This window comes from Microtus ochrogaster, chromosome 18 (assembly GCF_000317375.1).
Source record: "Microtus ochrogaster isolate Prairie Vole_2 chromosome 18, MicOch1.0, whole genome shotgun sequence".
In the NCBI taxonomy this organism is placed as follows: Eukaryota; Metazoa; Chordata; class Mammalia; order Rodentia; family Cricetidae; genus Microtus; species Microtus ochrogaster.
In genome coordinates this window covers 32,097,024-32,112,314 of record NC_022020.1, presented here as the reverse complement: position 1 = coordinate 32,112,314, position 15,291 = coordinate 32,097,024, and the positions used below count along the sequence as shown (strand labels likewise).

At 38.5% G+C, this 15,291-nt stretch overlaps 1 protein-coding gene across 1 annotated transcript; it reads right to left on the bottom strand.

Moving 5' to 3' along the window:
* Positions 1-10,629: 10,629 nt before the first annotated feature.
* On the bottom strand, positions 10,630-14,091 carry Spink14 (serine peptidase inhibitor, Kazal type 14 (putative)). The gene is made up of 4 exons (XM_005356056.1): positions 14,022-14,091; positions 13,138-13,181; positions 11,532-11,668; positions 10,630-10,675 (listed from the first exon to the last, which is right to left on the bottom strand). Exons 1-4 carry the CDS (start codon positions 14,089-14,091, stop codon positions 10,630-10,632), a joined length of 297 nt encoding a protein of 98 aa, XP_005356113.1.
* Positions 14,092-15,291: the final 1,200 nt, after the last annotated feature.

Sequence of the window (15,291 nt, the reverse complement as noted above, 5' to 3'; positions counted from 1 at the left end):
TCTGAACTGAGTTCCTTCTTGAAAAATAGATTTTATCATATTTCTTGCATAGAACATCATGATATTCTTACTATCCTGTTATCGGGGTTTCTGTCCTGCCTGGTTCCCGCAGTCGTTAAGTTCCAAAGAAATCACACAAAGGTCTACATTAGTTATAAACTGATTGGCCCATTAATCAGGCTTCTTATTAACTATTGTAACTTATATTTGCCCATTATTCTTGTCTATGTTAGCCACATGGCTCAGTACCTTATTCGGCAGGGCAGTCACATCTTCCTTTTTCTGTGGCTGGAACAGGACTGCGGACCAAGCTTTCCTCTTCCCAGAATTCTCCTGTTCTCATTGACCTGCCTCTACTTCCTGTCTGGTTGTCCTGCCTATACTTCCTGCCTGGCTATTGGTCAATCAGCATTTATTTAAAATATAATTGACAGAATACAGACCATTGTCCCACAGCACTATCCTTTTTCTTATAATATTTTTTCTCTTTTTTTTTCTTTTTTCTTCTTTCTTGTCTTCCTGCTTTGAGTAGAGTTTTTAGTCCAATAATGAATGGAAAGGTGTGGAAAGGGTTGAACTTGTTGATTCAGCCACTCTTATTAGTGTTTTACATCTTTGTATTGTTTCTGATTGATGAGCTTAGAGTTGTATCAGTTTTACTAATTGTAAGTGACTTGCTTTTACTTAATTTTTAGATTCACTTTTTTCCCTTGTGCTTTCTTGGGTTTTATTTTATTTATTTTTCCCTTTTAATATTTATTTCCTTCTCTACGTTTATTTTGGTTTCATTTCCTCTTTCTATAATGATTTCTTAAAATAGAATTTATGGTCATTGGCTTGACATTTTTCTTTCTTTATTTTAGTCTATAATTTATTTAGGGTTGTTTTTTATTTCAGTCAGAGTATTGTGTATTCCAGACTGGCATCTAATTTTCTGAGGATGGTCTTGAACTCCTGATTCTCCTGTCTCTATCTTCAAGTACTGGGATATGTGTGTTCCATAATGCCTAGTTGCATTTTAGTTTATTTTATTGATTTTTTTAAAGATAGTTTCATGCTGTATGTAGCTCAAGCTGACTTGTAACTCACTATTTGTCTTAGACTGACTTTAAAGATCAGGCCATCCTCCTGCCTTTGATGCTCGAGTATTTGGTTTGCAGATATAATCTGCCAAGCCCAAGCAATGTTTCTTCTTCCTCCTATAAAAAGAAAAAAAAAATATCTTTGTTAGAAAAATAGAAAGTTTTTACATAGAAATAGTACATAACTAGATATGGTAGTAGGAGGTGACTATAGAACTTTAAATAGGAAATGTGTTTGAGAATGGGGGTTCTAAATGTTTTCTGACTTGAACCCAGCTCTGCAATTCATGCTGAAGATCACTGGATTATCCTGTCCTTTTGTGTGTATTATTTTATATTCTACTTTTAATGTAATATTTTTTTAATTTTAATATAGTTTTTGAGTATTTCTCGTGTTTTTGTAGTAGGAAAGATTATGCTGCTGTTTATTATAATGTTTGTTTTTGAAGTACTTGTCCTTTTCTTTGGAAATTTTTAAATCTTTCTTATTTATTTTTTTATTTGGGGATTTTTTTAAACAGCAGATTTAGTGCTCAGTTATCACAGAATAAAGCTTTGGATTTAACATCTCAAAGAGGAGTTTTGTCTCAGTTTTCAGTCACGCTTTGAGCTCTCATGGAAAGGGGAGGAAGTAGCCAGTGCACTTGGCTTCTTGCCTCTTCGTGAGCTGGCCCTCGCCTCTTAAGTATGTTCTTTGAAAACTGCACTTGTGATACTAATCTTTAATGTTAAATTGTGTGAAATGTTGATAAAGCAGCATGTCATTTTACAGGTGAGTAAACAAATGCTCAGCAGGATGAACTGAATTCTCAACAGCTGTGCATTTGTGGATAAGGAGCTGGAACAGGATCACAGTTCTTTGTGTAATATACAATCGTTGGCTCTCAAGCTTATAAACTACTTAATAAATGCATATAAAACACCTACAGGTATCAGCCCAATGGACACCAAGTTGACAAGTGATCAGCCAGCAAAGAATTTACAGGCCTACGTGGAAGACAAAGATTCAGTTACCTAATCAAATAGTTTCAGGTGTGCTAGGGAGGTGGCGCAGAAAGTCTTCTCTGTCCCAGGCAGTGATTTCTTCTCTTAGTCACGAGTCCTTTTGCAACAACGAGGTCTATGGGGATGTGACTGACAAAGAGAGAAAGGTTTTGCTTCAGGTTCAGATGCTATTCTGCCATATGGGATTTTCCTCTTTTAAAACTTAGTCATGATGATAACATGCCCTGATTTCCATTGGAACATTGATGGTAAGTGTGTACTCATAGAAGTTGCTCTTACAATACAGAGTGCATGCTTTTGACAGGCTCGTTTGTTCATGTCCCATTTCATCTGCTGGAAAATGTTCAGCAAGCTGAGGAAATTGAGCAGGGTGCTCCCCATGGCAGTGGAAAGATTCCATTAGGACTATTTTTTTTCAAACAGATGTTGCATCATAAAGAGAAGTTGACAGTTCTCTCTTAATCATGTGCACATAGATACACTTTACGTGTGATATTTGCAGTGGCTACTTCTCCATATGCTTTATTTGTTATTATTACTATTGTGATGATGATTGATGGTGATGACGGTGATGACAGTGATGATGGTGATGATGATGGTGATCAGATTTGGGGTATATGACACAGTCTGCAAAGCGTTTGGTGCACAAGCTTGAGATCCTGAGTCCAGCTCTCCAGCACTAAAGTAAAAAGCCAGAGTGTGGCAGAAAGGACCAGCAAACCCAGCAATGGTAGAAAGAGACTGGGAAGTCCTGGGGCTTGACTGACTATTCAGTCCAGCCAATTTGTCTTTTCCAGGTTCAAGTGACATCAACCACTGTCCTTCACACACGCACGCAGGTCCGTGTATCCATCGTCCATGCACACAAACAGAAAGAGCCAAAAATAATGTCATCATAATCATGTTCTATTAAATTGCTATCTCTAAATGTAACAACCATTTTTAAGGCATGATTTTCTTAGAAATAGCTCTAGATAAGGAATAATAATTATGTAACTGTGTCTGGAAAACTCTGATGACCGTAATGAGATGTTCTCTAAGAGATTACAAAATAAAGAAATTAATAATATAAATTTTTTGAAAGGATGCTTGCATGGAGTTTAAAATAAGGTTCTGTTTGGCTCTTTTTCTGGAGTAAACCAAGCTTTGCTGACGGCTCAGAGAAAAGGCTGTAATTTCCATGGTGTCCTTTTGGTTCTGGTCTCTATGTCTGTTCCTTTGACCTCGTGATTTTTATGCCAGGAGAATACTGTTTGATAATATAGCTTTGTAATATAACTTAAAATCAAGAAATTACTCTGTTCTTTCCTAAAATTTCTCAGACTCATCAGAGTCTTTTGTGCTTCCAAATTTTAGTTTCATTTTTCTATATTTCTGTGAAGGATGTTATAGGGATTTTTTTTAAAAAAAATTATAATTCATCTTTACTCTAGATTAGGTGAATGGACATTTTAACATAATTCTGTGATCTATAAATATGGTGAATCTTTCTGTTTATTTTACTCTTTGAATTTTTCCTAGTTATTTTTTTATTGTTCAACAGCTTTATACATTTATCTAGCAAATTTTAATTATTTGCTTCGCCTAGTCCTTTCTCATCTTCTTTCCTCTGTAACTGAAGCCCTTTGTCCCAACAATGCGTCTTTCTGCTTTCATGTTTTCTTCTTGTGCGACCCACGGAGTTTCACCAGAGCTTTTTACCCAAGTGTAGGTGGCATGTTATTCACCAAAGCAAAGTCAAGTGAGGGGTGCTGCATCAGTGGAGAAAATGACATGGTCCCCAAAGCTCACTTAAATGACAATTGTCACTGCAGAGATTACTTCTCACCTAGGTTAAGTTTATTTTAAAATATTTTATCTATCTATCTATCTATCTATCTATCTATCTATCTATCTATCATCTATCTATCTATCTATCTATCTATCTATCATCTACCTACCTACCTACCTACCTATCTATATTCAGATTTGGCTTTTAAAGGTCATTATTTTTGTACCTGAATTTTCTATGTTGATTTTACAATCTGAGACTTAACTGACTTCACTATTTATTTATTTACTTACTTATTTATATGCTTTCATTGTGTGCATGAGTGTTTGAGAGTCTGGTAGCCAAGGAAGTCAGGAGAGGGTGGTAACTTCTCTGAACAGGGTTTACAGATAACCTTGACCACTCGTGTGGGTGTGGGAACCAAAGCCAGTCCATTGCAGAGCAGCAAGGGCTTCAAGCCACTGAGCCCTCTCTCCATCTGTCCCGCTTTTGGCAGAATGTCAGAGGTTTCCTGCTTCTGAGATCAAGTCATTTTCAAATATAGATAGTTTTATTTTTTTCTTACTGATTGTAATCCTGATTGGGTTTTTTGTCAGTTTTAATTTTTAATCATTTTAATCCGATTTCTATTGCTACTACTTCTGGATCTATGATACTATGGAAATAACAAGAGCATCCTTCTTTGTCTTGTTCAGGATTTAGAAGGAAAACCTGTCAATATATCTTTGTTGATTATGATGTTAGTTGTCAATTTCCCACAGATGGTCTTTGCATGATAAGTAACTTTTCTACTTTTAATAAAGTGTTCTGAGATTTTGTTCAGAAAGAAGGTTATGTTTTGAAAGTGTTTTTATTATATCAACGACTGTATTTAGTTTTTACTTTCTTTTTCCTTAATATAAAAAAGTTAATGTAATTCTAAAGGTTTACATGCTATAGAAAAAGCAATCATTCAGTCATAATGTATCATCTGTTGGTATTTCACTGAATTATCTCCTAGGATTTTATTGATATTTTTGCCTCAGTGTCTATCATGGTTATTAACTCGCCGTTTCTATTTCTGATGTCTCTACTTGGCATTATTGTTACCTTACTAGTCTTGTATAATGTGTTTAGTAATAGCTCTTCCAGTTCTGTATGAGGAGAGAAATTTAAGAAGTAGAGGAAGTAACTATTGTTTGAATATTTGCTAGGCTTCAAATAAAAAATAAACTCTTCCTGAGTTTTTCCTGTTGGGGAACCTTAATTTCTAATTCAACTCTTTTTGTTGACTGTTTAAACTTTTCTAGTCCTTCATAGTTCAATATTGGCGGATTGTATTTTTCTATGATTGTCATTGTATTTTATATTATTGCTAAATGGATAGACTTTAGGTATTCTTGCCACACAAAAAATAACAAGTTACTCTGAGTTTGCTTGACTTGCTTTGGATTTGAGGCATGCTGCATAGCTTGTGGTCTACTTCTGGGCATGCTCTCAAAGAATATAAAATCGCCAACTCTTCAAGTTACACACGCCCATGTTTACTGTAACTTTAAAAAAAATCCAAGTTATGGAAGCAATCTAAGTGTCCATCAAACAACACAAGTAACCTATGATAGAAATAAAATGATAACGAGAGAGAGTACCTATCACCACAGAATGGATAGGCTGGGAAGACGTGTATGCCTGTGATATAAACCATACACAGAAGGAAAATATTCCATAGTCTGACATATGAGTGGTAAAAAGAGAAAATGTCAAGCATCTAGAGCCAGAGAAACAATGTACTAGTTACCATCAGCAGGGGTGGGTGAAGGAAGAAAGCAGATACAAGTCCGAGTAGCAGATATGGTGAGGCCTATTGCTTAGCATACCGCACAGTTGGGGCAGAGGATTGGAGAAATCAAGATCTTTACCTAAATTCTTTCTTTCTACTGGCTAGCATTTTCATTTCCAGAAGGTACTGTCCTTGCTACTGATAGAAGAAAAGCCATCAGAAGTATTATCCAGTGATGAACACTGTGAGCTATAACAACCATCCTGGTAAGATACTCCCATTGATGCAAAAATTACATGATCTTGGAAGTGTTTGAGGGGGAAGAGTTATAACGATAATGCATGTGTGCACATAAGGAATTCTCAAAGAATGAATGAAAGGAAACATAATATGCCACGCATATACAATATACTACTCAGTCATAGAAATAAGATATCATCATTTGACATGCCAACTGACCCCAAACTCAATACATTAACTGAAATAAATTCAAACACAGAAAAAAATACTACATGATATCATGCCCATGTAGAACTGACACTCACAAAAAGCTGATTTCATGGTAACTGAGGATTATCAGAGGGTGGAAAAGCTGCTTAACATATGCAATGCTAGATGGGAGAAAAATATTCTCCTGCCTTATATAAAAATAGATTAAAGAGTAACCGATGAAAGTCCAAGGTCCTCCCCCCTGCATCCAGGTCTAGGAAGGTAAGCATCCAAACTGGCTAGGCTCCCAGGAAGCCAGAACATGAAGTAGGATCAAAACCCAGTGCCATTGTCCTTGACTGCTCTTTGGACTGGAGAGGGAGGGGGAGAGGAGTGGGGGAAGGGGGAGAGGAGTGGGAGGGAAATGGGAGGCTGGGAGGAGGCGGATTTTTTTTTCATTAAAAAAAAGAGAAAAAAGAATAACCAATGAGACATGAACTTGTAAACACAGATAGTCACAGAATAAAGCTCTATGCTATTGACCTGGGCCATGACATTTTTGAATGGGAGCAAAAAAACCAAGTTGACAAAGCCAGATTAGAAAGAAGACCTGAAGGGCTTCAAACATAACACAATGACTATTACAATGTTTACACCGAATGGATTAATACAAATGCATATGTACACCGAGTATGTAATTTTTATGCATTAATAAATATGCTGCGTGTTTAGGAAGATAGGAATAGTCCTGTTTCTGTAATGTTAGTCCCAAGGGACGAACAGGAAATAGAACTCAGAGCTTGCTCACCAATGGATAAGAAAGCACTAAGCAATGGAGATTGTTTTTCCTAAAAAGGAAATTCTGTCTTTGGCAACATCATGAAAAAAAGCTGGAAAAATGAATGAGATTGCCTAGGTAAAGACAAACAAAAGCTGCCAGATCGATCTCACATGTGGCATCCGAGCAGGTCGACCTCACAGAAGGACACAGGAATTTGCAGGTGGGAGTTTGGAGGGAGCATGAGTTAGTCAGGAGACAGGAATTTTGGTTTCAGTGGAAAATAGTAAGTTTTTGAAATCAGCTGCAAAGTAGCATAATTTAGTTCTCTTCCTTCGAAACATATGAGAAGAAATTCCAACTATCTCACCACAGAATGTAGTGCTCAGAACATCGTACTATGCCTTAGGCTTGTATCTATTTATAAGCTATCAGGATGTTATATAAATAAATTTTAAGTTAAAAAATTAACCACTGTGGGGGTTTTTGTTGTTGCCTGCATGTTATTTTAGTAACAATGAGAGTTCTTTTCTACTTAAATAAGCCCAGACCCCTGACATTCTTGAATTATATTTGGAGAATGTATGAGAAACAGTTTACTCATGTCTATGCCTTGGAATTAACTTGCTAAACTCTTTAACAAGAGCCTAAAACTAAGAGGAACTTCAAAATATTAAAGGAACAATTTTAAGATTACTTACAAACATGCCATTTGCTAGAACATCCTTTGGTTAGAATACTCTGCTACAAACTTTCCCTAAGTATCTGGTCCCCATGTGAGGCCTTAGTAAGAACCAAACCTGACGTGTATCAGACACAGTCACTTTTCTGAGGAGAAAAGTATTATTGTCTTGTTAAATTACGAGAAGTCTTAGCTTACAGAGTATGTACAACTCCATCTGCTCTCACAGACACCTTTGTAGCATTCGATCAAGCTGATGGCCTTCCAGGTATTGGTCTAAGCTGCAGTACTTTACTGCCACTTGGTGGCCACGCTGAGGTGGTTACAAGTCCTTCCAGGCTTTTATCCCGTTGAAGATGCTCTTCACAGTTACTGTAGCAGAGCAAAGAATGCATCTTACAGGTTAGACTGAGATGCTAATTTGTGTTGTAATTCACAATGGGTGTTGATTTTAGCATGTTGTGTTTAACTGTTTATGCAATTTTAAAAGAATGATGGCTTGAAGAAGAAGATGGAGGCTGAGATAAAAAAGAGTATCAAAACCTACTAAAACACAATAGTTTGGATTAAATAAATACTTGAAGGTATAACATAATCCATACTTATGATGACATAAGAATATGTAGACGTTAGGGTTAGACATTTATCTTTAGTATTAAGGACTTAGAGAACACTTAAATTAACTTCTATTGTGTAAAAAACATGCAGGGTCAAATTTATAAAAAGAGAACAGGACTTATATTGTATAAAATGATTAAAGATTCCATGTGTCAAAGAAATTAAGACATCTAGTATTTGGTACTAGGATGATGGCGTGGTCTCAATGTAGATATTTAAGGTAGGTAGACTAGGTTAGGACGCCTGTCAGTCCAAGGTCATGGGTGGGTAAGATAAGAACGGGCAAGTCTGGAAGTGATTAGGAATGAAGGATAAAGTTATATTTTGAGATGAAAACATTTTGTCTTAGCCATAAGACTGAGAACTGATATGTTGAAAGGTTTCAAACAAAGTACCAAAGAGGAAAAAATAATCATCTAGCGTCAGATGAGAGATAAGAGAGAATGTGAGAGACAAAGGAGCCAGAGGAGGGAGGAAAGGGAGGAAGAGAGGGAGGAAGAGGCGAGGACCATGACTAGTGACTGCTGGAGTCAGGATTCTCAAGGCAGAGATGACTTCCTGCTCTGCAGTGGTGAGAGAAGAGAAGACAAGGACTCACAGAAGAAAACAACCTCGCATTTCAATGCACGCTGTTCTCTTCTCCATCTTCCGAAATGTCTACAGAAAAAAAAAAAATACCATCAAAGCCTTGGACCAGTTATGTGCAGCATATTTTACAGACATGAGTTTCTGTTTGCTAAAGTCAACTGGACTCTTACAAAACAGTCTTGTCTTCTGGAATTCTTTAGGAAAAGAATAATATTATGTTCTAGTGCAAACTTTAGGAAATTCTAGAGGGAAAACAGGACAGTGGCATAATAAAGACATTTTCTTTTCTTTTCTGACAATGTGTTTCTGGAGAAGTTATCTGTGATGTAGTATGTAAAAAAATTAACAAGACATTAGACTAAATGACACAAGACATTGAAGGATCTTGTTTTTGAGTACCAAGTTATCTCCACGACTGACCTAGGCATTCATATTTGGGGATATTCTAGAAAAAGGAGAGCATAACCTATTTGGAATTATCCTGAACAGAGGACACAGAACTGAGAGGAAGGAGAGACAAAAATGGCTACTACGCAGAACCATGCTGGGCAAAGGGTTCAACAGATTGTAGGTTGCTCTCCATGGAGGAGAGGAGTATGCAAATAAAAAGATAACAGAGCCCAGGTCTTACACAGGATGCCAATAGTGCCTACTTAAGATAAAAGATTCACTGTGTGACCTTAACGTGGGACTCATACTTTTCAAAGAGAGATTCAGGAAGGTGATATTGGAAACGATCCTCCCTCGAGCTCTTTATGTTCCTGTACCAAGAACTTAACGTCATGGGAGTTGGCATCCTACGAAGGCAGAATACCTCCTTTTCCCTCGGGGCTCTTTGCTTCCGAATTCTGAAGATGAAATCTCATTTTCACTGCAGTCCTTCATGTACCACCTAGTCATCAAGCTGGCACAGCTCGCAGAGCACTGACAAGTCAAAAGGTCACTTTTCTCCCAGACCAGATGTGACCAAGGAGGACAGCACACGAGCGCCTGTGAGCCTGCTGACCCTCTTAGAAAATACGTGTACATGCACACAAATGAGTTATTATGACCTGGAGAGACATATTTTATATGTGTCCCAAAGAACAAACTGTGTCTTCAGAATTGAAGAAATAAAAAAGATCAGTGGGTTATTCATATTCTTCTGTGGAGAAAATTAGGATCATTGAAGACACGGTGCCATGTTAGACATGTATAGATCCTCTGTATCAAGGCTCAGACCTTGATATAATGGGGCACAATGACACTCTCTTGTTATTCCAACTGCTTGGGAGTCTAAGGCAGGAGAATTTTAGGTTTGAGACCAGTCTGGGCATAAGACCGACTGGGGCACACAGAAAGACTACATAACAAAAAGACATAAATAATGAAAGTTCAAATATTTAAAGAGGGATTTACAAAAGCTGGGCAGCAGAGATTGATTAGGAAGGCCACAGTGTTCTATAAACTGTTTAATTTTTAAAATGATAATGGAATATAGAGAAATTTGATATGGGGAAGCCCTTGAGGTTTTATATATATCAGGCCATTATTGAAAACGCTAAAGAGCTGATAAAAATACTGCCTGTCTTTGACCCATAGTGCAGATGTTCAATCTGCTTTACTAGTACTATAGAAGACACAGATCCAAGACACAAGCCAAGATGTTAAGGAACATTTTTTTTTTTTATTTATTGATAGTCATCAGAATTGATCCCAGGGTCCTCCAAACTGAGAGACTGTGATTTACCGGTGAGCGACATCTCCAGGCCAGAATAGTTTATATATGAAGGAAAACATAGAAGGACTCCGGAGCCATCAACTTCCAGCAGGACTTTGTCATCAAGAATCTGTGCAAGGGAAAGCAAAAGAAGGGGTAAAGAATAAGAAGGAAGTGGTTGTGCTGGTCAGGAGTGGAAGATATCTAAATTCACTCACCTAACACCTTCCATCGTGATAAAATTTAATTCTCCCACGAGACTTCCTAAAGGGAGGCATAATAATCATTTCATTAAGACATTTTACTTTGGAAAATTAAGAGACAGACCACAAAGGGAGCTGCTTAGATCAAAGGCCAGGGCATTTGCCACTGACGATACCGATGACCCTTGGGAACTAATCTGTCTGATTGGGCCTGAGTTTGTGATGTACGAGGTGTAAGTGCAGTCAGCTACTCGTGCACCAGTCTCTCCCCGCAACTGGATTAGTAACTATGGGGGTGACTTGGGCTTTGTGGAGTCTCTTTTTCACAACCTGCATGTGATTACTAAAGGTTTGCTAGAGGAAGGGCTCCAATCTGACACCTCAAGGAATGGTTTTCTTCTTTTAGACTCTCCTGCCTCATATACATCAAAGCTGAAGTCACCATGGCATTGCAATCTGGGTGCCGAATGACCAGTTTCCTGTCATGTAAATCCAAGGATCTGAGTCATCGATCCCAGGCAATGAACCAATGTCTGCTGTCTGCTGTTCTGCTAGTATAGTTGAAAGTTATAGACAAAGAAGGAGCAGAAAATATCTAACAGAAGAGGAAGGTAAAAATTTGTTCTAAAAATCAAAATGGTGAGAATTGGAGGTGTTTTAGAATTTCTACAGGGAATCTATCTAACATGGGAATATCAGGACTCAGAGAAAGAACTCAGCAGACGCTGTTCGGTTTAATGGATCCACCTTATACGCTAGTAGTCCTGATATCATGGCTCTTCTAAGAAGGGGCTGTTTGCTGTCTCCGCAAATGGGAGAGGAAGACCAAATTCACGGCTACTGGGTGCAGGGTGGATAGAAATCACAACCAACAAGCTTAGTCTTAGTTTTCTTCCCCACCCCCACAGAGCACTCACAAGCTCTCAAGACATAAGATGCAGGGGTTATCGTAGGTTACAAAATTGGTGCCACAGATGGGTTGCTTTAAGCCAGGACAAGGATCAACTGTTTTATTGAGCCAGCTCAAATTTACTTTCTTATAAGGACACTTGATCTGAAATTGAGCAGAAAAAGGTATAATTAGAACTATACTCAAAAAACAGGTTACTTGTGGACTGCACTAATGGCATCTAAGCAAGTCACAACCACATTCCAGTGTCACCGGGCTCTCCCAGTATATCTGCATAAAGCAATGACGCTAGAATCTGTGCACATTCCCTTTGATAAGTATCATGTTCTGTGGTCTGATAAGTATCATGTCTTGTGGTCAGGAGCTCCTACAGGCCTGGCAAGCTATAGGGAGGGAAAAGAAAACATCTAAATTCATGAAGGAAACAAAGCTTAAATCACAAATACATCAAAAGTGAAGGAATGCCCTGCAGGAAATCTACAAAAGCACAAAAAAGTAATCTTTAATTTATCCTTTCTTTCACTAATCAAACATTTGGTGGACCCACAATACACACAAGTTTGGGCAGGATAGACAAAAAGGAAAAAAAAAACACCCTTCTGTTTGACTCAAACACAAGCTGCAGACATAATTTGAGCCTCTGCTCAGAGACTCCTGCACATTTTTCTGCTTCCAGAATCCAAGAGATTGCTGTGTTCCATATTTTCAATCTAGAGAATGTGTTCTGTCCACTCTCTCTACAGAAGCGCAACTCTTCCAGAGCAGGGACTTTGTGGACACTCATGTCCATGGGTCTTAGAACTCCTTGTGGCTGGCAACTAGAAAGTGTTAACATTCAGAAAGAGTTTTCAGACACCTTGGGATGTTCTTGTCTCTGTCTCTGTCTTTGTCTCTCTGTCCTGTCTCTGTCTCTCTAGCTCACTCTCTGTCTCTATCTCTCTGTCTCTGTCTGTCTGTCTGTCTGTCTGTCTGTCTGTCTGTCTGTCTCTCTCTCTGTCTACATTTGGCTTGGTTCCCAGTTTAGATCACTCTACTGTAGACTCTAACAAATCGTGGACTTGTAGTCTTCATGTGAATAGATCTCAAAAAATGTCATAGGTTTAATTGTCATGGTAAACTTTTGAAATTCAATGAACAGGGGCAGTCTATTAACCTATGTATCCATGAGCACCAGTAGTTTGAGTTAGTGAATTTTGAAGAGAAAAACCAAAAACATTAGGAGGTTAGTAGAAGTTAGAAAGGGAGCAGAAGTAGACGAAATGAAGACACATAATATACCTGTATGAAATTTTCAAAGAATAGATAAATAAAATCAAAAAACTAAAACATTTGATCCAGAGCCTGGAGCGATGGCTCAGTGTTTAAAAGCATTTGCTGCTCACTTGAAGCTTGCAGAGGAGCAGGGTTCAGTTTCCAGCACCTTCTGAAAGCTTACAATAATTGGTAACTCCAGCTCCAGAAGGTTCAGTGCACATTTCTGGCCCTTGTGGATACCTGGCAATGTACAATACGCTTACATAGAAACAGGGGAAACACTCATACACAATTTATTTTAAGAATCTTTGAAAAATTGTATTCAAATCTGAGTCCTATAAAACCTAGTAGGCAATTACCTTAATAACTCCATGTGGTGGCCACCAAACTCGAGCACCTGGAACTAGGTAATACATAAATATGTTACAGACTTTAATTCATGATAAATCATAGTCTAATCTACTTACTGCCTGGAGAAAAAAACTCCAATTCCTTACTATGCAATTTTGAAGTAATTGAAAATAATATTTCTTTTATTTATTTTTTTCATCCTCTTTAAGATATGCACTGGCACTCCGCTCCTGTAAATCACCGGCAGAGGGGAACAGTACATCACTGCTTAGAGAGGTTGCCATCCCAGAATATCAGTGCTTTCCTTGATTAATACTTGCCAAGCTGGAGAGGATTGCTATAGTAAGCGGTTGAGAAACGGGAAAGGTCAGGACTTTATAATTTTTTTGGTTTGGACCCTTCATTTTGCAGGAAGGGAAACAACACCTTCTTAAGTAATGCTCAGGAATTTGTGATAGGCATGTGAAAAACCCAGAATGCTATTCTCCTTGTGATTCCCAGCACCATCTCTGCTCTAGAGAGACCACAGAGATTCTGAACCACTGGGGATCCCTGGGAGGCATTTCAAGCATTTCTGAGGTGTGCTCTGCAATGAAGAGATACTGCTGGTCACTTCCACTAACTACTTCCCCGAATATCAGCGTCTCCTTGGCCCTATGCACTAGGTCCCCCAACATATACAGTAAAACCAAAACTTTAACTCTCTGGCCCAGAGTCTGACCCACTGTTTCTCTCAGCGTGTATGTGTGGACAAGCATGTATGCAGGTGTTTGTATCTATATTCATATGCATTTTCATTACAATCATTTTAATTCAAAGGATTTACTTGAAGATTACAATGTTAGCACCCACAAAACTTTGTATTTCTGGTGGAAAAAGTGAAATTTCTTACCAGATAGAAGCACCGATTGTAGCATGATGAAGAACAAAAGTGACCACAGTACCTGGAAATATTTGACCATTTTTCCTTCTGGTACAGCCTTGGAATGCTGTTCTGAGATGCTGACTCAGGACACCACCTTGTGCTACAATCACCCCAGGAGACATCATCAGAATATGCTAAAACAGCCGCTGAAAGAGCAACCACTGCACACTCCACTTTAGCAGCCTGTTCCACACCACTTCAAGAATAAATACATGGGAAAAATTGAACTTCGACTAATAATCTAAAAGATCAAAAGAGTACAGTTATTGAGTGCAGTGATAGACCTGTGAGTACTCAGGAAACTTAGGAGGAGCAGAAGTTACTATTCTGTGTATACACTTATACTAGTTTAGTGTGGGGACGTTTTTACATCTCTTGAAAAAGATACCCCTTAGCCCCAATTCCATTCACATTTATTTTTTGAAAAGATGCAAAACCAAAATGGGGCCACTAGAGATTTCTAGACATTACTGGAGAAATAGGGGGAAGGAAGTCTATATTCTCTCGTAAAGTAGAGGTGGGGTCTTTGAATCAAATAAGATTAGTGACACAATAGCCAGACTTGACTGTGTCGAGAATCTTCTGACTGAATATTAAACTCGTCGGGGGTATTCTGGGATACTGAGAAGCAAGCAAGCAAGCAAGCAAGCAAGCAAGCAAGCAAGCAAGCAAGCAGTTCTAATTTCCAAGACATACCTAACACTGTCTCTAGAGAATACTGTCTCTCCATGACAGTTGGATGTTTTTAGCAGTAGATCCAGGATTCCTGTCTTGCCTGTGCTTGAGACAACTTAGGCACCAAGATCTTGCTAAGCCCCTAACTGTCTTACCCCTATCATCTTCTCTAATTCTTCAGGGATGGGGCAGCAATGGTAAAAGCCATCAGTCCAAATTACATCAGCTTCCCTCCTCTCCTTTCATGCCCCATGCCATAGCTGACCCACCTTACAAGGGGGAGACTAAGTTAACCAGCTCCCTTTTGGCTCTGCTTTAAAGCTCAAGTGCTGGGGCCTTCTGAGAGGGCAGGAGCTGCTTAGGAAAAAGCACTGAGGCATTGTGTGCTGGTTCGAGCAGGCCTTGGTAGATCCAGCTTGATTCTACTTAGGTCGAGGTCAGATCTCAGCAGGGGATGTTGAAAAGGACTTGACAGGAGAGAACTGATTCCAGGAAAGGGCAGCCAGGGTAGCGTGTAAATATGCATGCTATACTTAGAAAAAGCAGAGCCAAACACAGTACA

Bases quoted from the DNA above. Each gene is read 5' to 3' on its own strand.
- Spink14 (XM_005356056.1), bottom strand. From the start codon at position 14,091: ATGGTCAAATATTTCCAGGTACTGTGGTCACTTTTGTTCTTCATCATG. The intron at 11,669-13,137 runs GTAATTGCCTAC...GCTCAATTTCAG, and splicing joins CACCACATGGAGTTATTAAG to ATCAAGTGTCCTTATAAGAA. The intron at 10,676-11,531 runs GTGAGTGCTCTG...GCCTCCCTTTAG, and splicing joins ATCTTATGTCTTGAGAGCTT to GAAGTCTCGTGGGAGAATTA.